Genomic DNA, 24380 nt, shown 5'->3' on the forward strand with positions numbered 1-24380 from the left:
CTTCAGTCTGCAGGCCAATGGTCTATCCACTGAGCCAAACCAGCTAGGGTGCCACTATCTTAATATATAGCGTCCAAGTCATTTTTCTTTTTTTGTTCTTTTTACTGACTGTATCATGAGCATGCTCCCTTGTCATTGAATATTCTTCCTCAATGGTTTTTTGATGGTTGCATGTCAGACAGATACATGAATATACAATTTAGCCAATCTCTGTTGATTATTTAAGTGTTTCTTAATTATAAGTAATGCAACAAACCCACTTTTACATAAATCTTCCTATCACCAGTCTTCTGAAGAGATATCTGGGAGTAGTATGCTGCATCAACAGTATGAACATTTTAAGGACTTTTACAGACTATCAAATCTGACCACATCCTTTAAAGACCTAATTAAAAATACTAGTTTGTGGCACTTACACCTTTATTCTTCAAGGATTTCAAGAAGTCAGTTGTTCATTTCCCAAAATGATCAGTTGTGTGAAAGTCTCTAGGATTCCTTTTCTGCATTTCTTTGCATTCCTTAATGAAAATGAATGTGTTTGCCTTTTGTGTTTGACAGATCAGGGAGCAGAGGCAGAAGGTATTTTGTAATATGCTTTCACCTAGTAATTAGGTCATCAGGCTGTTGCTTATTTTTGGATGCTTGTGCCTGGCAAGCAATTGTGAGACCTGAGGCAGCTTTATTTTGCTGCTTCCGAAGCTGTGGTTCATAGGATATACCTGCGCAGCTTCAAGTCAGTGATGAGATATTTTCACGTTTTTATGAGAATGACCCATGCTGCCTGTCCTATCAGTGTGAGTGAACTGAAAAGGGGAGAGGGGAAGGAGTTATGGAGAGGATAAAGACTATTTGGGGGTAGGGGGGCAGATCTTTGATTTATGAGCTCAGCTTTCTGCATAGACAGCTGTGCGGTCCCTAAGCAAGTCTTGTTTTGTATGATTAATGTATACCAGGGGATCTCCTAATGGAATTAGATACTTACCAAGATGGAGCAGTTGCTCTTCATTCATTCTTCTCCTGCCTTCTTGATAAGCAAGAACCTGCTTGCCCTGTCTCCTTCAGCCATTATTTAAACTAAATATCTGACGGCCTGCTGGAGATAGGTTTCTAGAGCCTCCTCTGTCATAACACTGAGCTGTTCTATCTAAGGACAGAGTATGGGGTAGAGACATGGTCTGGAAGGATTGGAAGAAACTTTAGAAATATAGTTCCAGCTTCTAATTTGATAGCACAATTGGTTCCTGGCTTCAGAAAACTTACAGTCTTTTTAGAAATAAGATACATGGGAAACGACTAAAAACCAGAACAAATTTTAAAAAGTACAAGGCAGTGAATGGTTTCGTGCCAAACAAGAAGCGTCAACAGTAACGGCTTTCAGATTTCAGAAAGAGAGGGAACTTTGGGCCCTGGAGATCAGCACCTCATGCTGGAGAGTTTGTTCAGTTGTTGGTTTTTATTTTTTAACTGGGTCTTAGAGAAGGAGTAAAATAAAAGGCAGAAGATGTCTGGAAACGAGGAGTGGGTGATTTTGACTTGTGCGACAGGTTTTGTTCAGTCACTTGGCTGTATAATTTGGAGAGGACCTGAAGCCCTTTTCTTAGAAAGCAAGCAGAATTGTAAGGGCCGTGTTGTCCTGGAGAGTCTATAGCATCTCTGTCACTAGCACTTAAAGAGTTCAGAGAGAGCCAGCAGGGCCAAGGCTCCCTCTCTTCCTGATGGGGTCCGGGGGCCAAGCCAGCAGATACACACTTAGGTAGTTTTATGGCGTGTGACTCAGAGAGTATTTAGGGAACCTAGTTGTCCCTAGGTGAAGTCCTGGCTGAGAAAACGTCTCCCTCTTTTTTGTAAGACTTGCTTCCTGGGGAAATTTACTGCCCCAAAGCCTTAAGTTCCTCTGTGCTTCCCAGTCAGGCCTCAAAGCTGCAGGCTTTATTAAAACCTTCAAGTTATTGGAGCCTTTTAAACTTTCAATGAAATCATCTTACTGTGGGCTGTAATTCAGGTAATTCACAAAAGATAAGGATTACAGATATTCAGACATAAATATCTTCCAATGTTTCTCTACACTTACTAGTAAAAACAATACCCCTTTCAACTAAAAGCTGACACTTAAATACTGTCCTTTGTTTTACTAACAGGTATACTTCAAGATACTCAAAGATACTTTTCCTATTTAGCCTGCCTGAAAGGCTAATATTTGAGATTCATTCTTCTGGAGGTTATTAAAATGTAAATCTTTTCCTATTAAAATTAAATAATTATCCACCATTTACATTGTAACTTACCTTAGGTGAGAAGGTGAGATAGAGTTAAGGTTTGGAGTGGGTAAGAGGAATCCTCAACTTGTCAGTTTTGCTTTGAAGTCAGCCCAGCCATCCGAGTGCAGACGTGAGAAAGTTCTGCTCTGGATGGTCCCAGCTCTCTCTCGCTTGTGAGTTGGAGTTCAGATGTAGCTTCACAAGCTTCGAAGTTGAGTGCTGTCTTCTAAAATGATCAGTAAGTGGCTAGGAAAGGTGCCTGGGCCTAATAGGTAACATTTGCAGTTGGCTAGAACCCTGGCTTGTCGAATTGGCACAAATGGATTTATTTATTGGACATAGACTCTGGCTTTGCCATGGGCCCTGTCTGTATTCCAAGTGGTGACAGCCTTTGTGGGGTGAGAAGTAGTGCCACAGGAGCTGGGCAAGCTGGAAGTGCATTTATTGCCTGCCTAAGCCTTACCAAAGTTTGCCTAAGATGTCTGGCCCCCCTCTTTTTTTTATTTTTTATTTTTTATGAGGTTGCGGTTCTTCTGGAGGAAATTTGCCTTTACCCCTTAATCTTCTATTATGCAGGGAAGAGAGTAGGATTTAGCTCTCAAAAATGGGGTATGAGCTCACAGATGAACCTTTTTCCTTCTTTTTTCGATCCCTATTTACTGAAATGCGTTTTAGGGTTATAAACTATTACTTCTGTCTCATGTTCTTCCTGACCACTTGCTTTAAATTTCTATTATAGCTATTGACATTTTTAAATAAAATCTCATGAATACATTTGAAGATTTTGCATTAACTTAACACCATTTACTCAGTTCTTCTTGGTGTATCACATCAATAAATTATACATCTGTACTAGAGGCCCGGTGCACAAAATTCATGCACTTGGGGGGGGTGTTCCTCAGCCCGGCCTGAGCCCTCTTGCAGTCCGGGAGCCCTTGGAGGATGTCCGACTGCCACGGAGGTGGGAGAGGCTCCCAGCTCAGGGCTTCTGGCTGAGCTGCGCTCCCCCTGTGGGAGTGCACTGACCACTGCGGGGCAGCTCCTGCATTGAGCATCTTCCCCCTGGTGGTCAGTACGCATCATAGCAACCGGTCGTTCTGCTGTTTGGTCGATTTGCATATGAGTCTTTTATTATATAGGATTTTTACCTATGAAGTATTGACCTTCAGCATCAAAGCATTAAGTATATCATTAAGACAGGTAGTAGTTATCTATCTAATAAATGCCCCTGGCACTTGACTGGCTTGATTCAGTTCAATATACTTATCACATAATTCATTTAAAACTCATTCAGACACTATTTAATAACCATATACAAAAACTGAACTATATCTTAGAAAATAAGATTGCATTCACACAATGGAAATTATGCAGCAATGAAATTATTTATAAAAAATTTCTAATGGCTTAAGATATGTAAACTGTACATGTGTTACTCTCTCACCAAATATTAAAAATATTTACATGTGTGAAGAAAGATAAAGGAAAAAAAGACAGAAAATAAGTAAACCAAATGTGAATAGTGAGTGGTTCTGTCTGGATGAGAAGATTATGAGTTATTACATTTTTATTCTTCATACTTTTCTGTTGTTGTATGCAGTTTTTTAAAACTATAGACTGGGTACCACTTCTATAATGAAAAATAAATCCAATAAGGATCGGGAATCAAACCATGACCTCCTGGTTCACAGGTCGATGCTCAACCACTGAGCCACACTGGCCGGGCAGATCAGTGTTTCTTAAATTGGGTAATGCTGGTGCTAACTCATAGGTTTGCTGCAACTGTTTGGAAAACAGTAATTCAGAGTTTTACAAAATTGATGGTAGCAGTTATGAAAATCCTGAAGCATTTTAGTTCTGTGTCTTGTGAAATTATTTTATTTTTTAAGATAAACCTTTTATTGAATTATAACACATATCCACAAAAGTACACAAATCTTAAGTGTACAACTTATAAATTTTCAACATACCTTTGTAACCACATCATTTTATATATATTTTTGTTTTGTGCTGCTATGTCTGACAAAATTTTCATAGTTCTACTTTTAAAAATACATTGTTTAGTGTTCTGTGGTTTCCATAAGTTACATTCTAGGTATTCTGCACTTTTTGCTCTCATAATTTTATTAACTCTTTGAGTTTTTACATTTTTCAAGGAGCTCTAAAATTTCATTCAGAATATTGCTATTCTTAGTTCATAGCAAAAAAATTGGCTTTTATCAATTAAAAATGCAAAAAGGTAATAACTGCAAATTATTGACGTCTAGCCTGTGCAGATTTAATTTTTCTTTCATTCCCAGTGTGGCACACGTTTCCCCCAGTTGGCTGGTTGTGTGGAACTTGATTCCTGTGCCTCTGCCTATGATACAGCTCAGGTTGCTAATCTGAAGAAGCAGATCAGCAGCCAGCAGTAAGTGTGTCAAGCCTAGAAATGCTAGACCAGCTGGGAGGAACTTTACAGACGTTAGCTTCAGGTGGGGAAACTGAGTCCTGGAAGGTTACATGCCTCCTCCAGGGTCACAGAGTTGGCACCAGAACTGAGTCTAGAACCCCATTACTAAACCATGCTAAGTCCCTATTCTCATCTTAAAATTCACCCTTTCTACTGAAAATGCAATCCTCAGACTGCGAAATCAACTTCTGAAGAAAGATAAATTACCTAACACGTTTTCCAGCCAAACTTCTTAATGGGGATAACCTGACAGCATTGATCTATTTTGGAAAATATCCCTTGGGTTACTTCGGGCAAATGAGGGATGGTGTGGGATGGTATAAATGCCCGTCAGTAATTGTTTAGAGCAGTTCCGGGAGGACATTCAACTGGAATAACCCTGGCAATAGGGAAAGTGTGGCGTGATGTTGACTTGTGACCCTTCCCTGGGGAGCAGCTGTGTCAGGAGACCTGACAGAGCTTCTGGAACACAAAGTCTCCAGTCTGTGCTCCCCGTCACTGGGCAGGGAGACTAACTACTGTGCCTGGGAGATGACCATCAATGTTATATTCCTTATTGTTTTTGAGATTTTGTTTCAATTGGCGAAAGGTAGATAAGTAAATAAGGCTGCTCTTTGGTTTGCTAAGAGAGGCCAGGGAACATAGTTAGTAAGTACTAATAACTGTGGTGGGGGCCCCGGGGATTTAGTGCTTAATAAAACATGTCTGTCAGGACTTAGTCTGTGGAGCTGGCAATCCCAAGGAGAGATCGCCATCGCCTTCCAGAAATCCTTGATTCTGTTGGTATGTTGTTTAGGGCATTGCACAGATCTCATCAGAGCACACTGATTGCTGCCTGCCTATAAGTCTGTAGAGAAAGGTGTCTTCTGAGTCTCACATGGCAGCCATCCTTGGTCTGACCTCTAGTGCCACTCGCCAAAGTACCATCCAGCAGACCCATTGTGTCCTTTCTCACTGTTCCCGGAGTACAAGCCTTTCTCAGAGGCTCTGTCCCTCAAATATCTATGGCTGCTTCTGCCTTTGAACTTTTGGACATGTTTTCTCCCTTATTTAGAATGCCCCTTCCTCCCCTTCGTTTCTCCAAATCCTGCCCAACCGTGTTAAGGCCCAACTCAGTTCCCATCTTCTCTCCTCAGAACTCATGTGGCATTCTACCCATACCATGCTATGGATGATATAACTACAATTCAGCCTACTGGTGAAGAGTGGACTCTGGAGTTAGCCGGTCTGTGTGACCTTGGCCAGAAGCTTTCCTGAGTCTAGATTTCTTCATCTTTAAAAATGGGAATAATAATTGCACTTAGCCATAAGTTGTGTAGAATGAAAGAGTTCATACTATTAAAACCCATAGAACAATGCCTGGTACATAAGTTCTCATTAAATATTAGTTATTATTCCTTCTAGCATGTATGTAATCATGGCCTTACTTGTGTTGGTTAATAATTTTAAGTATTTATTGGCCCCTAGTGAAATTTTAAAGTCCTCTCAGGAAGAAAGCGGCTTGATTTTACACTTTTTTGTTGACCTTTTCTAGCCATACATGTGCATATAATAGTTCCCCAATACATGAAGCTAATGCTGTATTAAATAAAGAAAATAGGTGGAACAGAAGTAAGGAATTGAAGAGAAAATATAGGCTTCAGTTCACAGATGGTGTTTTCTTATGATTCTTAGAGCATGCAATTTGTTCTTTTTTTCTTTCCTTGTCATGAGTCTAATGAGCTCTTCTGTCACACTCACCAGAGTATGAACATCATTTAGCAAGGATGCTAGAAATTTCAGGAGGTTGTTTCAGACACTCTTTTCTTCTAGGCCTGTGCTGGGATGGAATCTCAGACAGTAGATTCTGATCTATCAGAATATCTCAAAGCAGGTGGGTCCAGAGCTGGGTGTTACTAACATACCTCCCTTGCTGAAGGGCATGGGCAATTCACCATTAGGGAGGGGACTTACCCTTCAGCCACCCTCTCTTTGCCTTTCCCTCCTCCTCTATTAGCAGCTTAAATGCTCACAAGCACCATCTTTACCTGTCAGTGTTCACAAACATTTGGGGGAAATCGGAGGTTACCTTCTGGTGGGAAGAGGTGGGGACCCAGGCAGAAGCTTTCAATAAAGAGCCAATTGCAGATAGGAGTTGTGGTGATGGCAGGAGCTGCCAGAGGGGTCCTCGGCCATTCACCCAGCAGTCTGGGACTTTAGCCAGGGTCTCCACAGAGCCCCTTGGGTGCCCTCTCGTGATGAAAATGCTGTGTTTCTCCTTCTCCTAGGCTGGAACAAGACATTAAAAAATTAAAGGCTGACCTGCAGGCCAGCAGGCAAGTGGAACAAGAGCTCCGCAGTCAGATCAGCTCCCTCTCTAGCACCGAGCGAGGGATCCGCTCAGAAATGGGCCAGCTCCGGCAGGAGAATGAACTGCTGCAGAACAAGTATGTGCACCTATCAGGCCTTTTATGAGCCATGTGGCCTCACTGCTTCTTTTGTTTCCAGGGATTAGAGCATTAGATTCATGGTGACAAAGGGACCGAGCAGAGAGGTTTTTAAATAAAATGTATAAAATGTTTAATTTAATACCAGATATCCAACATATTATAAAATCTGTAAGAACCTCTTTCATTTCAACAGAAGTTTATTAATATTGCTATTTTGTCTTCTCTCATTTAATGACTTCTCTTAATTTAAAATAGTTATCAAGCTTTTATGATAATATACGGAAAGTTGACAAGAAATATTTCTGCCACAATTCGAAGCTCTTGCTCCTTTGAGTGAAAGTTTCCAGAGCATTGGACTCTATTTACTTTGATTTCCAAAACTAAATGACATTGAACTTTGATTTTACTTGAAGAGACAGGCAAAAAGCCAGCTCTTCTGTGTGAATTCTTATGCTTTCTATTAATTCATTCTGGAATTATTTCTTGACTCAATATGGGTCTGTCCTTTTTTTTTTTTTTTTTAATTTCTTCACACTGTGTGTCTACAGTAGTGATTAATACTATAGGCTTTGGATTTTCTGGGCTTGCCCCATTGAAAGAGTAGTTCTTCAACATTTTTAAGGAATGTAACTCAAAAGTTCAAGCATTTTAGGCAAATAACCTCTCCACTGCTTCTCACCCACATATGTGATGGCTGTAGCATTGATACATAGAGAACATCTCACCCTTATTGATATATTTAGGTAAACTGACCTCATATTGTTATGTTAAGCTGGGGGGTGGTTGTAGGCAGGGAAGGGAATATGGCTGAAGTTTCCATTGAAATGAAGCATCCTGTGACCCTACAAGATCTAGTTTGGGATACTCTAGAGAAACCGTCGCACAGCTGGAAAGGAAAGTCAGCAACATAATTATATTCAGGCAAAGAAAGACATTCCCCCACTCACCCTTTACCTCAGTTTCAGTGGGGCTGGTTCCATCAGCTGTGCCTTGGTCAGACTGAAGTTCTTTCAAGGTGCTTTGGGGCACTTGAATTAGTTCTGCTGTTATATTTCCCTCTGATAGAAACTTGTTTTACCCTATTTTCTGAATGACCTTCTGTAGATAGAGCAGAAGCTAGGTCTGTATCTTGTATGGCAGCTTGCTTATTGGTATTTAGAAATTGTTAAATAATTATGACAGTGTGTTCTACCTGGGTATTCTGGGAGTTGACATTTATGTTTGCTGTTCAAACCTCTTTTTTACTTTGGCCTTAAAATGACAAAGAGGAGCCATGTTTTTCCAGGGTTCATAATGGTCATTGTAATTGTAAAACTCTGTGTGATAATCATTTCCATATAGGTTACATAATGCTGTGCAAGTGAAGCAAAAAGACAAGCAGAATATCAGCCAGTTGGAAAAAAAGCTAAAAGCTGAGCAGGAAGCCCGAAGCTTTGTAGAAAAGCAGTTAATGGAAGAGAAAAAGAGGAAGAAGTTAGAAGAAGCTACTGCTGCCCGGGCTGTTGCATTCGCTGCTGCATCTAGGTATGTCCGTATCACCTGAGTGCTTAATCTATGGTTGGCTTTCCTTGTACCGAGACAGCCATGGGAATTTGATGCCTTGGGCAGGATTAGAAATACAGTAGTCTTGCATGGATGGATTGCTTTTAATTATGGTTTTATTAGCTGGCTTAAACTCCATCTGTGCAAGTTTGCACTCTCTTATACCCAACTTCATCCTCAGTGATCTCCATAAAGTGGGGGGAGGATATCACCATGCCTCCCACACCTGGGAGGCAAAGAGCTGCTCATAAAAGGGCTTCCAGCTCTAGCTGGTTTGGCTCAGTGGACAGAGCATCGGCCTGTGGACTGAAGAGTCCCAGGTTCGATCCCCAGTAGGGGGCATGCAGGAGCAGCCAGTCAATGATTCTCTCTCATCATTGATGTTTCTATCTCTCCCTCTCCCTTCCTCTCTGAAATTGATAAAAATATTTCTTTTAAAAAAAGGGTTTCCAGTCACTTTCTTCCAGACTGATAATTACTAAACACTTTGAAAGAACCAATCTAGAATTTTGTACTCTTTATAGAACCATCACTACTCCCTACTCTTTGGTGTGTGTTTCTGAAGTTTTTATCTTAAAACTAGAGGCCCAGTGCACGAATTCATGCATATTGAATGGAAATTCATTAGAAGAAATATTTTAATATTGCTATTCGCCCTTTCTCTATATTAGAAGTGTCAACCAAATTCACGATTGACAATGACAGATGGAAACACCCGATTGGCGCCAGGGAGAGCTTTATATATATAGATAAACTTGCTTAATTAGACTTGCTTTCTGATTTAGCTAAACTTTTTCCAGCTCAGTGAAGCACTCCAACTTCTCTTTCAGGTAATAGTTAGCAACACAGCAGTAAATATCAACACGAAGCAGATTATTATTGTAGATCATGCAGGGAGGACAAAGGGTAAAATATTTAACTGCAGCAGTGTTTGTATTCTGTGCAGTGAGAAAACCTGAAGTCATTTTCAAGGCCAACCATTCCTTACTTCTTTTCAGTCGGGTCAAGTTTCTAAGCTTTCTAAATCTCCATTTTCTGGCTAATGAAAAGAAAATAGGATTGCACCGAGTCTCCTATCTACCTACTCCAGGACTTCTGTGAGGATCAAATGAGATGAGGCATGGGAAAATGCTTCACAGACATTTGGTTACAGTGTCAAATGTTTCCACCTGGCTATAAAGCAAGTCCTGTTCCTGGGCTGAAGAAACTCCAAGGAGGCTAGTCACTAGGGAGAGGAAGGCGGGCGTTGCTACATGACGTCATTACCCGGCGCCCACAGCCACTGTTTCCAGGCTGGGCTGGGCTCTGGACCGCATTTTATGCTGTGGGGTCTCGGCAGTGTCAGCTGCGATTTGGTGGGGTGTCGCTCCAGGGTGGTGGTGGGGCCTGTGTCCCACTTGGGGGAAGCCAAGTGTTGCTTTGTGGGCATCAGGTCCATGGTGTCGTTTCTCTGTCAATGGCCAGTGCGCATCATGGCAGCTCCTACATTGAGCGTCTGTCTCTCTGGTGGTCAGTGCGCGGCATAGCGACCAGTCGGATGGTCGGACACTTAGCATATTAGCCTTTTATATATATATATATATATATATATATATATATATATATATATATATATATATAGATGGAAGAGAGGTAAAATCTTGGTTCCCAAGTACTATGTACTAACTCTCATGTCTTTGTTGGATATCAGCAAATTGTCAAATGAGCTGGAGAAGATGGGGGGAAAGGAAACATAAGTCACTCTTAGATATCATTGAACTTGTGGAGTGATGCAAATTAGGGACCACTTCCTATACCATTGAAACGTATGCAAATATTCCAAACTTGATATGTAACTGCTATCTGAATATAAGCAAGGAGAGAAAATAGTTAAGAGCCTCTGTGTTTGTTTTTGGCTTCTACTTCACTTTTTTTCCTTTGTTTTCTTGACTAGTGAAGTCATTTGCATGGTAGAAGTCAATTACGGGTTTACAGATGCCGAGTGAGGGTAAATTATTATTTATTTCATTTTAAGTTTCTATCGTCATTTGTATCTATGTGGTATAATTCTACTGGCATTCTTTCTTGAGTTTTGCTTTTTTGTATTTGGTGTGTTAATAGCCTTCTTTTGGGTTCTGGCATTTGCAGAATAATTGATCAATCCTCAGCTTACCTTTTAGGAAATAACAGCAGGAGAGGACTCTTTCTGCTGTGTTATCCTGTCTCGCCCCAGCAGACTCTGTACTGCAGATAGCTGAGCTCACTTGGCTTAGCAGCATCTATACAGACACACAAGACCCTTTATTAGTCTGCCTAACCCTAACCTAATCTAATGTGGACTTTTTGGTTTGTTCATTGTTTGAAGATTTGCAAGCATTTCTGAAGCACTTACACTTGCAGGAGATTTTTCTGAATAATAATCTAGTGTGGCCTGTGCTGTCCTTAATTCATCTACCACCTTACCCCCCCCCCCCTTTTTCTTCCCCAAAAATCCACTGGAAGTATATGACAATTCCTTAACCATGTTGTGTAGTGCCTCTTATACCTGAGAATCAGTAAGTTGGTTTTCTTCTCTACTCTAAATCCCTTTTGTTCCCAGTTAAGCTTATTTGTTTTGTTTTGATCTTACTCTTAGATGGTCCTTATTTGCCATCACTTGTGTAGAGGTCGTTTCTATTCTTAATGAAATCTCAAGCCTTTGAGTCTCTCACTGGATCTATATTTTTCTGTAGGCAAGACACCTACTTTCTCCATCAGGCTGTTTCTGCAATCTTGCCATCATCTTTTGTAGTTTATCCTTATTGTAGCCTTGAGAAGCCACCTAATGCTGCTCCCTTCTTCTGTTTACTCCAGGCCTGTGGCAACCATGATTAAAGAAAGGTGAAAGTCTCAAGCCGTAGTCCCTCAAAAGTGAAAAAAACTTCTGGTTCACTGCCCCCTGCTGGCCTTGTCTGGCTCTGCCTTGCTCAGTTTGTGTGCATTATCTCAAGTCAGGGTGGGAAGCTTGTTGGGAAACCTCCATTTTTATCCCAGTTCTGTGACCTACAAACTAGGTGACCATGAACTAGTATTCTATCTTACTTACTGGTATAAAAGTGGATAATATACCCTATCCCCATAAAGAAGGTAGTGTGGGTGAAGTACCTCGCTTGCTGCCTGGCTCATATTAGATATCCCGTTAATGATAATTATTTTTAAAGAATTTGTTGAAATTATCAAAGAATAGAGAGAATACCAGACAGCCAATACCTGACTGACTTCGGAGTATAGAGAAATACCAATCCTGCAATATAAGTAAACCAATAGTCTTGTAAGTCCCCTTACTTTCTTCTCTTCTTTTTCAAAAGGGGAGAGTGCACCGAAACCTTACGGAATCGGATCAGAGAATTGGAGGCAGAGGGCAAGAAGCTCACAATGGACATGAAGGTGAAAGAAGACCAGATCAGAGAACTAGAACTGAAAGTTCAGGTAATGGGAGAACCAAAGGCTTTCTCGTACTTGAATTCTTCTTCTACGTTGATTGGTGACCTATGATATAATGTGGAAATGGTGCTTTTTGATACAGGCAAATCCCATTGCATCTGAAAATCTCTGTGACAAGAGGAAGCTCTAATCTTGTCCAGCTCATTGATGTCATATTTAATTTAGTCAGATTCTAATGCAAGCCAGAAATGTTGATGGTCCTTTGACATGTTTTATACCAGAATTTGAATTACTGTAGATTCATTTTATTTTTTTAGGTTATAGGCCAGATTAGTGTCCTTTGGAATTTATACATCTCTTATCAGCCCTAACCGTGTCTCCATCCCCAGGGAATTGACCATTCTAGGTTGCTCTGAGCTTTTCCAGATTGCAGTTCTGTGCAGAACATTGCGAGGAAAGCTGCCAGTGCTGTGAACGTAGCCAGTTTTGGGAGCCATGTGTACTGTGGCCAAGTATTTGGCATTGGCACTTCAAGGGAACATTTAAAATGAATGTCATATATTATAAAGTTACAGTAATTTGACTCACGTGGAACTGGTAAGAAATTACTGGCATGTCAGTGGAGTAGAATAGATGACCTAGAGACAATACCTAAAGTGTGCGGTAAAGGTGGCATCAGAAATGGATGGGAATGGTGAGGAAAAAACAATAAAATTAGAAGGTCATCTCCATCCTACACAAAAAGAAATTCCAGATGAAGAGTTGAATGCAGAAATAAAAAGACGTTTTATGCCAAAACCAGTTTGGCTCAGTGGATAGAGCGTCGGCCTGCGGACTCAAGGGTCCCAGGTTCGATTCCAGTCAAGGGCATGTACCTTGGTTGCGAGCACATCCCCAGTAGGGGTGTGCAAGAGGCAGCTGATCGATGTTTTCTCTCTCATCGATGTTTCTAACTCTCTATCCCTCTCTCTTCCTCTCTGTAAAAAAATCAATAAAATATATTTAAAAAAAAGACGTTTTATTTTAAACTAGGTGAAAGTATAGTAGAATTTCTTTAATCTTGAAATGGGAAGACTTTCTAAACAAAAATAATGGAAGAGGTAATGGAAGGAGACTAAACTTTGGGTGATGAGCACACAATGCAATATATAGATGATGTGTTATAATACTGAAACTTATATAATCTTATTAACCAATGTCAGTCACCCCAAAATTAAATAAGTTAAAAATTACATTGCAGTCAAAAATATAATGGAAGAAATCACAAAGCAAAAAATACAAAATATAAATGAGAATAATCAACTGGGGGAGTATAGATATTGTAACAAATATAAATAAGAAATTAATACTCTCAATATATAAATAATTCATAAAAATTGCTAAGCTCAAATATACAGAAAAATAGGCAAAGGATGCCAATAGTTAATTCACAGCAGAAATAGAAATGGCTGATAAGAACATATTACTATATCCTTATTAATCACAAGACATAGATTAAAATTGAGTATCATTTGTATCCTGTGAAATTAGCAAAGAATTTTTAAATGATAATATCAATCTGAGTGAGCCTGCAACGAAACAGGCCTCAGACATTGCTGGGGAAGTGTAACTTTCTGGAAAGGGTCATCTACTTTTTAAGTATTTCCCTTGTTAGGACTTCAACCTAAGGTAAGTATTTTTTTAAATCTTATTGATGATATATATACAGAGATGTTCATCATGGTGGTAATATAAATGCAAAAAAAAAAAAAGGAAACAATCTTAACAATAGGTGATTCATTTAATAAATTATGGTACATATATATGTGTGGGAGTATTATGCAGCCATTAAGAATTACATTTTCAAAGAACATTTGAGATTATATAAGTTTTTTTAAATTATACAAAACTGAACATACACTGTTATCTCATTTATGTTAAAAGATACACATGTGCTTAAAAGACTAAAACAATATGTATCAAATTTTCACAATGTTGGGATTTTGGGTGATTTTCGTTTTCTTCTTTGAACTTGAATATATTTTAAAATTCTCTATAATAAGTGTGGATATCTCTTTTAAAATGAAGAAATTAAAATATCTTTACACATATATTCATTGGTTACATTACCAGATGTTTTAAGTGGACTTATTCTGCAGTGTGCCCTATTAAAATAATTAACATTTTTACAATTGTTAGTGCAAATTGAGAGTAGAATTTTGGCAAATTTGATTCCAGTATTACAGCAACATTTGCAACTGGCAGCCAGGAAAACGTTCTTTTTGGTTCTGAATTAAGCTTGTAAGACAGTGTCTTATTTGGAGACAGAAAAACCCAACTTAGTCAAATTTATCTAAAATGTTTTTTTATGTGCACATTACCATACAAATACATTTTGCCCTCTAAGTGGTGAGGTCTAAACCCGTAGAATACTAGCATTCTGTGTTCTAGGGGCCAGGTCAATAATAGCGGGATTTTATTTGTGACTTCAGGCTAATTTGTAGACATCGATGCCAAAATTATCTTGTAACATTGCTGCTTTGATGATATTGATAGGAGCTTCGGAAGTATAAGGAAAACGAGAAGGACACTGAGGTGTTGATGTCAGCTCTCTCGGCCATGCAAGATAAAACACAGCACCTGGAGAACAGCCTGAGCGCAGAAACGAGGATCAAGCTCGACCTGTTCTCCGCACTGGGGGACGCAAAGCGGCAGCTCGAGATTGCCCAAGGTAGGAGGACAGCGGGCCCCCAGGGGAGGTGCTGTGGCTGAGAATGCACAAGGACGCAGAGCATTTCAGTTTTCTCCTTAGTGGTTTAAGTGCCCAGCATACAGTTTTGTTGAATTAGAGAACTGCAGAGTCACTCAGAGGTGCTGGTGCAGCAGTACTTATAGGGTCTGTGGGAACAGAGAGAGAGGCAGGGACGAAGCCAGCCTGGGGAGTCCGAGGGCTCAGGGAAGCTGATGTCTGAGCTGGGTCTTGACTGATGAGAAAGGGTTAGCCCAGTGAAGAAGCAGTAGAGAGGAGTGAGGACTAGAGAGGCATATAACAGAAGCAGCAGCTTGAGCGAGGCCAGGGAAGCTAGGAGGGCCTGATGTGTTCAGAGCTGCAGCTGGCTGTGCTTGGCTGGAGAGAAGGTTACAGTCGAAGTGGTGAGAGGAGAGTCTGGAGAACTGGCTGTTCACTCAGCAGGTATTTATTGAGACCTACTGTGTGCCAGGCCCTGTGAGAATCCTTGAGGGACCAGACAGTAACAAACATTTTGGTCTTAGGGACCCCTTTACACTCTTAAAATCATTGAGTACCCCAAAGATGTTTTTATAAAAACTGGATTATATCTGTCAACATTTGTCTATTAGAAATGAAAAGTTCAAACATGTATTTCATAATTTATTTTAAAATAACATAAACATATTGTTAACATAAATAATATTTTTATGAAAAATATTTTCAAAAAATTTTAATGAGAAAAGTGACATTATTTTACATTTAGCAAATCTCTAGTTTCTGGCTTAATAAAAGATAGTTCCATTCCCATCTCTTTCTATATTCAATCTGTTGTAATTTTGCTTGCCATGTTGTTTTGGAAGACTCTTTTATGTCCATGAGGGAATGAGTGTGAAGAAGGCAAACCATGCCTTAGTGCTATGGACCCTGTGGGTCCTGTGAGAGGGCAGGCCACGGCCTACTGCCCTCAGCTAGAGGTAGAGGGCGTCAAAGGGGAGGAGATATCGGGTGGCTTCATGAGGGAGGGGACTCAGCTTTGAAGGGTGAATTCTGAGAGCAGAGAATAGCAGGGAAGAACATGGTTACCTGAGGGAATAGTGTAAGAGAAGGAAAGAAAGTGTTGGGAATGTCCAGGTGAACAGACCAGTGACCTCAAGTTGGGGGACCTGGAAGAAGAGAGTGGGAGGTCAGGAGCACCATGAATGAAGCCATCCTAGAGAACTTACTTCCTGGGTTTTCAGGAGGAAGGGGGTGAGATGTTCTGGCTGTTGTTTTGGAAATCTCTTTCCAATAGCTGTGTGAAAGATGGGTTTGAAAGACAGCGGAGGCAGAGAGGTCATTTAGGAAGCTTTCACTGTCCTAGCTAAGAGTGGTGAGTGGGGAGCAGGATGTCCAGACGGGAGGGAAGGATAAAGGTGCCAGAACCAAGAACGAAGAACAGGAAGGTGTGAGGAATGAAAAGAGAGAGTGAGTTTGGTTTGGGATGTTTCCATTTGGAGTTGCTTCCTGGACACCCAGGTAAAAAGAGTTCATCAGTCATTGGGAGTTTGGGGCCTAAACTCCAGAGAAAGACCAAACCCCCTGTGGGTGGGGGGTGGGATATAGAAGTTACGAGAAGTTAGTGAAGCCATAAGAGGGGCTTGGAATGGCCCAGATGGTAGAGCAAAAAGAGAAGGGAGTTGAGAATCGGGCTTATTAATCTGTGGACTCAGGGAAAGCATTTAAAAAGAAGGGTCCTGGGATCCTGCTTTAAAGCTGAGCTTCTGATCATACACTGGCTTTCTGCCTGCTTGGCCCAGCTCCCTGAGAAGGGGCCACCTCTCTCTGTAGCACCCCGTTTACTCCGATTTGCAAACGTGGAAGAGATTTCCCCCTGCAGTGAAGCAGCATCTGGTCTCCAAGTAGCTGAGGGGAGCTTGGCTTGTCAGCCCAGGAATTCTTCTAAAGCAACAAAGAAGCAGAGAGAAATGTCTTTTTCAAAAGCTCTGGGAATGTTTGCATATTACTGATTAAAGAAATCAAATTTAAATCTGTGTAGAAGAAAAAAGATCCAGTGGCTCATATATCAGATGCCGTAGGTATTTTATTCACCTGAGGCTAATTGTTAAAAGGGAAGGAGGATTTTGATGCTTGCTTAAAGCTGAGGAGGCATGAAGGAAGTCCCAGGGACCAGGTTCTTTCTATGGCTCTTTGCTGCTGCCTTTCCCACTAATTCCCTTCACTGTCATGCTCAGAATATTCTAATAAGAACCCAATTTTGTAATTCAAATCAAACCCCTGTGTTGCTTTTCTCCTTCCTACTATCTATATCATTTGATTCATCCTGGTTTCAAAATTACTTTCATCTCTGCTGCATCCTTTTAAAAACTATGCCACCATGGGCAGCTACATTTTAAATATGTTACCATCTTCCACAGGACTCAGAATGAATACAACTCAAATGCATCCTCCTTCTTTTCTAAGCATTTAAGTTTCTGAAGTGCTACTCCTAAGTGTTCTTCCTCTAGTGGACCAGGGAGCTTCAAAGAATGATGGAAATTGCATGGGCTTTGGAATGAAGGGTCCTGGGTTGACATCCTGCTCTACCTGTTAATAACTGGGCAAGATGCATAATTTGCAGCGCCTCAGCTTTGTACTGGGCTGGCACTAGGGATACCGTAATGAGAGAAAAAAAGTAGATAGTCCCTGTCCTCATGGAGCTCATGGCCCAATGGAGAGATGATGAACACAGGTCATCACCTAAGTGAATAGTTACAAGAGAGGTGGAAGAATGTGTAGGCAGGAGTGCAGACTTGAGCCAGACTGCATAGATTTTAATTCTGGCTCTGTTTGTTACTCAGCCTCTGTATGCCTGTTTCCTCATCTATAAAATGGATTATGCTGATAATAATTTCTGCCTGATAGGGTTGTTGTGATAAATAAATGAGTTTGTATGTGGGAGTACTTAGAACAGTGTCTGGAACATACGTGTTAGCTAATATAATTATTACTAGAGGCCCGGTGCACGAATTCATGCACCAGCAGGGTCCCTTGGCTTGGCCTGCGGGATCTGGCCGAAACAGGCTCTCCGACATCCCCCAAGGGCTTCTGGATTGTGAGAGGGCGCAGGCCAGGCTGAGGGACCCCATCAGTGCACGGGGCTGGGAAGAGACACGGGAGTTTGGCCAGCTGGGGAGGGACTGCAGGAGGCTCCAGGGCATGTCTGGCTCAGTCCTGATAGGCTGGACCCCAGCAGCAAGATAAACTACCAGTCAGAGAATCTGCCCCCTGGTGGTCAGTGCACATCAGAGTGACTGGTTGACCGGTTGACTATCTGCCCCCCCCCCCCCCGGTGGTCAGTGCACGTCATAGCAAGCAGTTGAGCCACCTTAGCATATCATTAGCATATTACGCTTTGATTGGTTGAATGGACAACTGGACACTTAGCATATTAGGTTTTTATTATATAGGATCATTTTTACAAAAAGTAAAGTGATAGAAATGAAAGTTTAGAATGTGTTGAGAATACGAGTTGAGGGGTTAGGGTTTGATTTAAATGGGAAAATTAGGGGAAGCTTTGTAAGGAAGTAGAAATAGAAACCCCAGGAGTTAACATAGAGCAAGGGAAATAGCCCTGAGGCAAGAAAGGAAAAAGTCCTGAGGCAGGCATCGCTGCTTGGATGAGAAACTAAGTGTAGCCGAAACCGGTTTGGCTCAGTGGATAGAGCATCGGCTTGTGGACTGAAAGGTCCCAGGTTTGATTCCAGTCAAGGGCATGTACCTTGGTTGCGGGCACATCCCCAGTAGGGGGTGTGCAAGAGGCAGCTGATCGATGTTTCTCTCTCATCGATGTTTCTAACTCTCTATCCCTCTCTCTTCCTCTGTAAAAAATCAATAAAATATATTTAAAAAAAGAAAGAAAGAAAGAAACTAAGTGTAGTGAGGGAGGGTGTCAAAGGCTCAGCCCATGGCAAACTGGGCAGTCAGTTTGAGTCCCTTGAGCCCCGGTGCAGCAGCCACAGAGCCAGAGCTCCATTTATTTTCTATATGAGGACCTGGGGCAGTTCTGAGGCCTTAGTTGTTCTCTATTTCTTGGTCTAATACCCAGAGATAGTCCACCCTCCCAGAAAAATATTGCAGCTCAAGAGGGAGAGCCATAGTTTGAAATCATTCTCTCTTAGGCTGCCATTGGTGACTGCCGTGCTCAAAACGTGGCTCCTGGAAATTAACCTCTTTGCTTAGTCACACCTACATAGACAGAATCCCTTTCACTGTGAAACATGGCCCTCAGGCCAAATCTGGCCTGCTGCCTGTTCTCGTACCATCCATTGGCTACTAATGGCTTCTGTATTCTCCCATGGTTTGAAAACACACACACAAACATGACAAAGACAGTATGTGGCTCACACACCTAAAATATTTACTATTTGGCCCTTTACAGGAAAGTTTGCCTACCCTTACAAACCCTGACATCAAAGCTGAGTCACACCCCTTAGGGCTGGCCTAGGAGGGCCTTGTGTTGGGTTGGGTTAGCCCTCCCTTCTCACTGATGGTGGGTCTTTGATCTTCCAGGACAAATTCTTCAGAAAGACCAGGAAATCAAGGACCTAAAACAGAAGATAGCCGAAGTCATGGCCGTCATGCCCAGCATAACGTACAGTGCCGCCACCAGCCCCCTGAGCCCGGTTTCCCCCCACTACTCTTCCAAATTTGTGGAGACCAGCCCCTCTGGACTCGATCCCAACGCCTCTGTTTACCAGCCCATGAAGAAGTGAAGAGCAGCTGTGTTTCACCCAACAATTTGGTTACCAGAAGGCATTGCAAAGGAGCATCTCTGGCAGTCAAGATAACAAAAAGTTTATATTGTATTTTGTGGGACTGTATATGTTGTCATTTTTAAAAAGGGGGGAAAGATAACATCCACATCTGATTAGAACTGCCCATCAGTTTTTCTTGTAAATTTTTAGAAGACCTCACAGAACTTTGCAGTTTATTTTTCTCGGCCAATGCATTAAAACCATTCTTGGATTTCAAGTAGCCAGTTTTGCCTTTTATGTAATCTTATAGTTTCCTCTTGAAGAAAGAAAAAAAAAAGGGGGGTTTGCTTCTCAATCCTCTATTTTTGTTTTGTTTTGTTCTTAAATAAGCAAAACCTGCACATTGGATCCATGTGGGGTGATAATGAAAACTTTGTTTTTACGAGTGAAAGAGTTAAATAACCTAACACAGTTTTGATTGTATAGTTGAATTCAAGAAGGTGATTCTTGATATTACAGAAAACAACATTTGATTACCCCTCTAAGGACCAAACAAATTGAAGGAGTGTCATTTAAGCTGAGGGGAGAGACTCAGGCGATGAGACTAGATGTGTCTGAAATGTTTCTATTCCCATCAGTGTGTTTAGACCTAGGAAACTGCTAGCAGCAGTCTTGTTCACAGTGCCTTGGGAAAAGACATTTCAAGAGGAAACTTGATGATTTTAGACTATTTTCCCCCTTTGTCATCATCTATCTTCTTTCTGTATCAAGCTCACTGCGGATCCTGCTGTAAAACTGGTGGGTAGCTGGGCTGTTCGTTACCACCACGCCAGCACTTTCTTTCCTGTCCTAGAAAGCACCACCGTCTAAGAGCCAGCACCTTGGGAAGGTGAGCTGGGTGGTGTTTGTGTGCGTGAGACTGCACTGACAGCTGATAAAAGCTGCAGTTCTAGGTTCTTTTGTTTTTGTTTTGTTTTGTTTTCATTTCATTTCACTTAACTGTGCTTTTCACTCTTCATCATCTTATGTTTGATGATTTAAAACAAACTTGACTATTCCTCAGCTCTTGTGCCAAGGAGGGTTTTTTTGTTTGTTTGTTTGTTTGTTTGTTTAAAAAATTCTAAACTCAAAACTCTGCACAAAGATTTCAGTTTCAAGTGTATATTATACATTGATAGAAAAGTGTTTGCACTGGCAACTTTTGGAAGTGTTTAAGAATCAGGGTGGGGGTGGGGGGAGGGACTGGGAGAGGGAGGGGCAAAGCAAAATTGTATTTGGAAACTAGGAAAATTAAGAAACCAAATAGATTGGTTTTGCTTCCTTGCCATGGATTCTGGAAGGACATAGTTCTTCTGAAATTTCCTGTTAATTGGCATGTACGTCTCATTTAAAGAAAATTAAGTAGGACAAGCAAGTCAGCAAAATAGAAGTATTAAAAAGAATCATCCTTTTAAACACAGATCTTATTTTGGGATAAAAAAAAAAACTTCTAGCTTTAGCCAGGTGTGCATGTTGCTGCCATTTTGCATTTTTGAATCATCTTGTGTAATTGTCACCATGAAAGTGTTACTCAGAATTGTCATAGATTTTTTTCATCTTTGTGCAAAAACATGGAAAATTGTCACTGACTTTGTGTTGAGGTTTCCCCCATTTTGCTGCCTTTTGGGACACTATTTTCGTTAAATACTTGGTCTTGGCTGCATTTTTTTTTTCCCTGTGGGGTTCAAAAGAATAAACATTTTCTTACAGATAAACTAGTTTTCTGCCTTTTTAACTTTTTAGGAGGGCACAACAAGTTTGATTGTTCTGAATGAACCTTAGATTATTGCTCTTGTTCTCTCCTCATCTCAGCTCCCTGTCAGATGGCCGTGTCCAGCAGACACAGGATTTGGGGTGATTCCATCCAGTTGGCTTCACTTCACGTCTTACTTAAGACATCTCCATTCTCATTCTCTTCCTCTCGCTCTTCCTCCCCCATCCTTCCTCTCTCCCTCCCTCCTCTCTCCCTCCCTCCTACTCTCCCTCCTCCCTCTTTCTTTTTTCTTTTTAAACTAGAGGCCCAGTGCATGAATTCATGCACCAGTGGGGTCCCTCGATCTGGCCTTTGGGATCGGGCCGAAACCGGCTCTCTGACATCCACTGAGGAGTCCGGATTGCAAGAGGGTGCAGGCCAGGCTGAGGGACCCCACTGGTGCATGATTGGGGCCGGGGAGGGACACAGGAGGTTGGCCAGCTGGAGAGGGACTGCAGGAGGGCTCCAGGGCGTGTCCGGCCCATCTCTCTCAGTCCAGATCTGCCGGACCCCAGCAGCAAGCTAACCTACCGGTTGGAGTGTCTGCCCCCTGGTGGTCAGTGCATGTCATAGCAAACATTTGAGCAGCCTTAGCATATCATTAGCATATTATGCTTTGATTGGTTGAACAGACGACCGGACACTTAGCATATTAGGCTTTTATTATATAGGATCTTTATTGTTCAAAGTATTACATATGTCCCCTTTTTTCCCCCATTGATCCCCTATAGCCTGCCCTGCCCCCCGCCCCAGGCCTTCAGTACCCCCTTGTGTGTCCATGGGTTATGCATATATGCATACAAGGTCTTTGGATGATTACTTCCCACCCACCCTCCCCTGCCTTCCCTTCAAGATTCCACACTCTGTTCCCTGCTTCCATGTCTCTGGATCCACTCCGTTCATCAGTTTATTTTGTTAATTAGATTCCACATATGAGTGAGATCATGTGATACTTGTCTTTCTCTGACTGACTTATTTCACTTAGCATGATACTTTCCAGGTTCCTCCATGCTGTCTCAAAGGAGAAAAGATCCTTCTTTTTTACTGCTGCATAGTATTCCGTGTTATAAATGTATCACAGCTTTTTTTATCCACTTGTCTACTGATGGGCACTTGGGCTGTTTCCAGATCTTGGCTATTGTAAATTGCTCCCTCCCTCTTTCTTTCTCTCTGGTAACTGATTAGAACCAAGGCTGACTTGTCTTCCTGTCCTAAAAACACACAAGTTAGTGGGGCTGGAAGATAGTTGGTAAGAAAATCTTGAGAGCAAATTTCCTTCCCGTTTTCCAGAATCTTGTTGGCCCACTTTGTGACCAATACCCTATTGGGTTTCCTCCTGCTATGATCCAAACTGACGTCCAAAGTAACCACTCCCAAGTCCTCCCGTGTTCCTGGAGGCTTTGCTTTCATCTTCTGAGAAGCCAGTGCCTCTCTCAGCCCTGTTGTCCTCTCTTGGCCATTGTTACCATTGATCTTGGCTCCAGTTTTTGAAAATTCTGCTCTTGGCATCTCACCTATGTCCCTGTTGCTGGATAGCCCCCTACGTCTCAGCCGTTTAGGGTCTCGCAGACACACCACGCAGTACCGCAAGCAGAGTTCCCGGGGAAGCACTTTATCTTGGCTTTATTACCTTAGCCGTCCCTGCAGAAATGTCTGCCCATAGCGTTCTTTTCCACCAAGGAAATCTCCAGTTGCCTGTCCCTTCCTTCCTTCCTTCCTTCCTTCCTTCCTTCCTTCCTTCCTTCCTTCCTTCCTTCCTTCCTCCTTCCTTCCTCCTTCCTTCCTTCCTTCCTTCCTTCCTTCCTTCCTTCCTTCCTTCCTTCCTTCCTTCCTTCCTTTCCTTCCTTCCTTCCTTCCTTCCTTCCTTCCTTCCTTCCTTCCTTCCTTCCTTCCTTCCTTCCTTCCTCTTCTTTCTCTTCTTTCTCTCTCCTCACCCGAGGATATTTTTCCATTGATTTTAGAGAGAGTGGAAGAGAGAGGGAGAGACAGAAACATTGATGTGAGAGAAACACATCGATTGGTTGCCTCCTGCATGAGCCCTGACCAGGGCCCGGGCTGGAGAGGAACCTGCAACCGAGGTACATGCCCTTGGTCGGACTCGAACCCGGGACACTTGGGTCTGCAGGCCGATGCTCTATCCACTGAGCCAAACCGGCTAGGACCGTCGTCGTTTCTTTAGGCCCATCATAAAATAGTCCCATGTCTTAGTACTTTACAATTTATTACATGCCACAAAGCAGTGTTTGCCATTCTGGATGGTTAAATATTTACCTAAAGAGCAGGCAGAGTGTGTTCTGACTGGTCAGATGACCTCTTATTGACATCTCCCAACTTGACATAAGGAAGAAGCTATCCTGTGTGTCCATTCTTTCTGTGACCATCTTTCCAAGGGGTCCTAGAAAATGAGAATGAACAGTTCCTCTCGGCTCCTGGCCAGGAGGAAAGGAACGGTCCTTTCTCTGACCACCCCGGTTTCCCATGCTCACCCACCTGTATGCACTGGGCTATGGCAAGGTACCTGGGAGGGCTGAGCATTTCTAAGAGCTGGTATTAGGTTGCTTCTGACAGAATTCACACAATACCAGAGGGAGCTGAAATGGTAAACTGGAAACCTACCCCAAAGCCGATTAAGTGAAGTTCAAGTAGTAAACTGTTTTCACTTGGGCCACAGTAGCTCGACTGCTGAGGTTAAAAGGCCTCTGAGACCTATAAATGTCTGGTTTCCTGTGACTCTTAGTGAGGTTTCCTGCTGAGCCGGCTTCTTCACAGGCCAGCAGCACCTGCCCAAGGGCAGCCCCTACTCTACTGGTCTAGTCTGTTGCCGGCCAGCAAGCCCTCTAGACAGTTGAGCATCTGCTCCCAGCTCTGCCACCACCTGCTCTGTGACCTCTCTTAACCTCTCTAGGCAGGTGCTGTTCCCTTACCTTCAACAAGTAGTTACTATGGGAACAGGGTGAAATGCAAAAGTTCTCTGCAAATTACCCAAAGCCTCCCCGATGGAAGTCCAGAACTGTGGCCTCAGAGTCAAGGTGAGGCAGGGACCTGGTGAATTCCTGTTCCTG

At 42.0% G+C, this 24380-nt stretch overlaps 1 protein-coding gene across 2 annotated transcripts in view; it reads left to right on the forward strand.

Moving 5' to 3' along the window:
• MACO1 (macoilin 1) overlaps positions 1-19803 on the forward strand; it is a 55535-nt gene extending 35732 nt beyond the window's left edge. For both annotated transcript variants that reach the window (XM_028155296.2, XM_008148065.3), the window contains 5 exons: positions 6978-7136; positions 8481-8663; positions 12008-12128; positions 14619-14793; positions 19342-19803. In XM_028155296.2, the coding sequence (XP_028011097.1) occupies positions 6978-7136; positions 8481-8663; positions 12008-12128; positions 14619-14793; positions 19342-19544 (841 nt within the window). In that variant the 3' untranslated portion in view covers positions 19545-19803. The remainder of the gene's footprint in view (positions 1-6977; positions 7137-8480; positions 8664-12007; positions 12129-14618; positions 14794-19341) is intronic.
• Positions 19804-24380: the final 4577 nt, after the last annotated feature.

This window comes from Eptesicus fuscus, chromosome 9 (assembly GCF_027574615.1).
Source record: "Eptesicus fuscus isolate TK198812 chromosome 9, DD_ASM_mEF_20220401, whole genome shotgun sequence".
Taxonomy (NCBI): domain Eukaryota; kingdom Metazoa; phylum Chordata; class Mammalia; order Chiroptera; family Vespertilionidae; genus Eptesicus; species Eptesicus fuscus.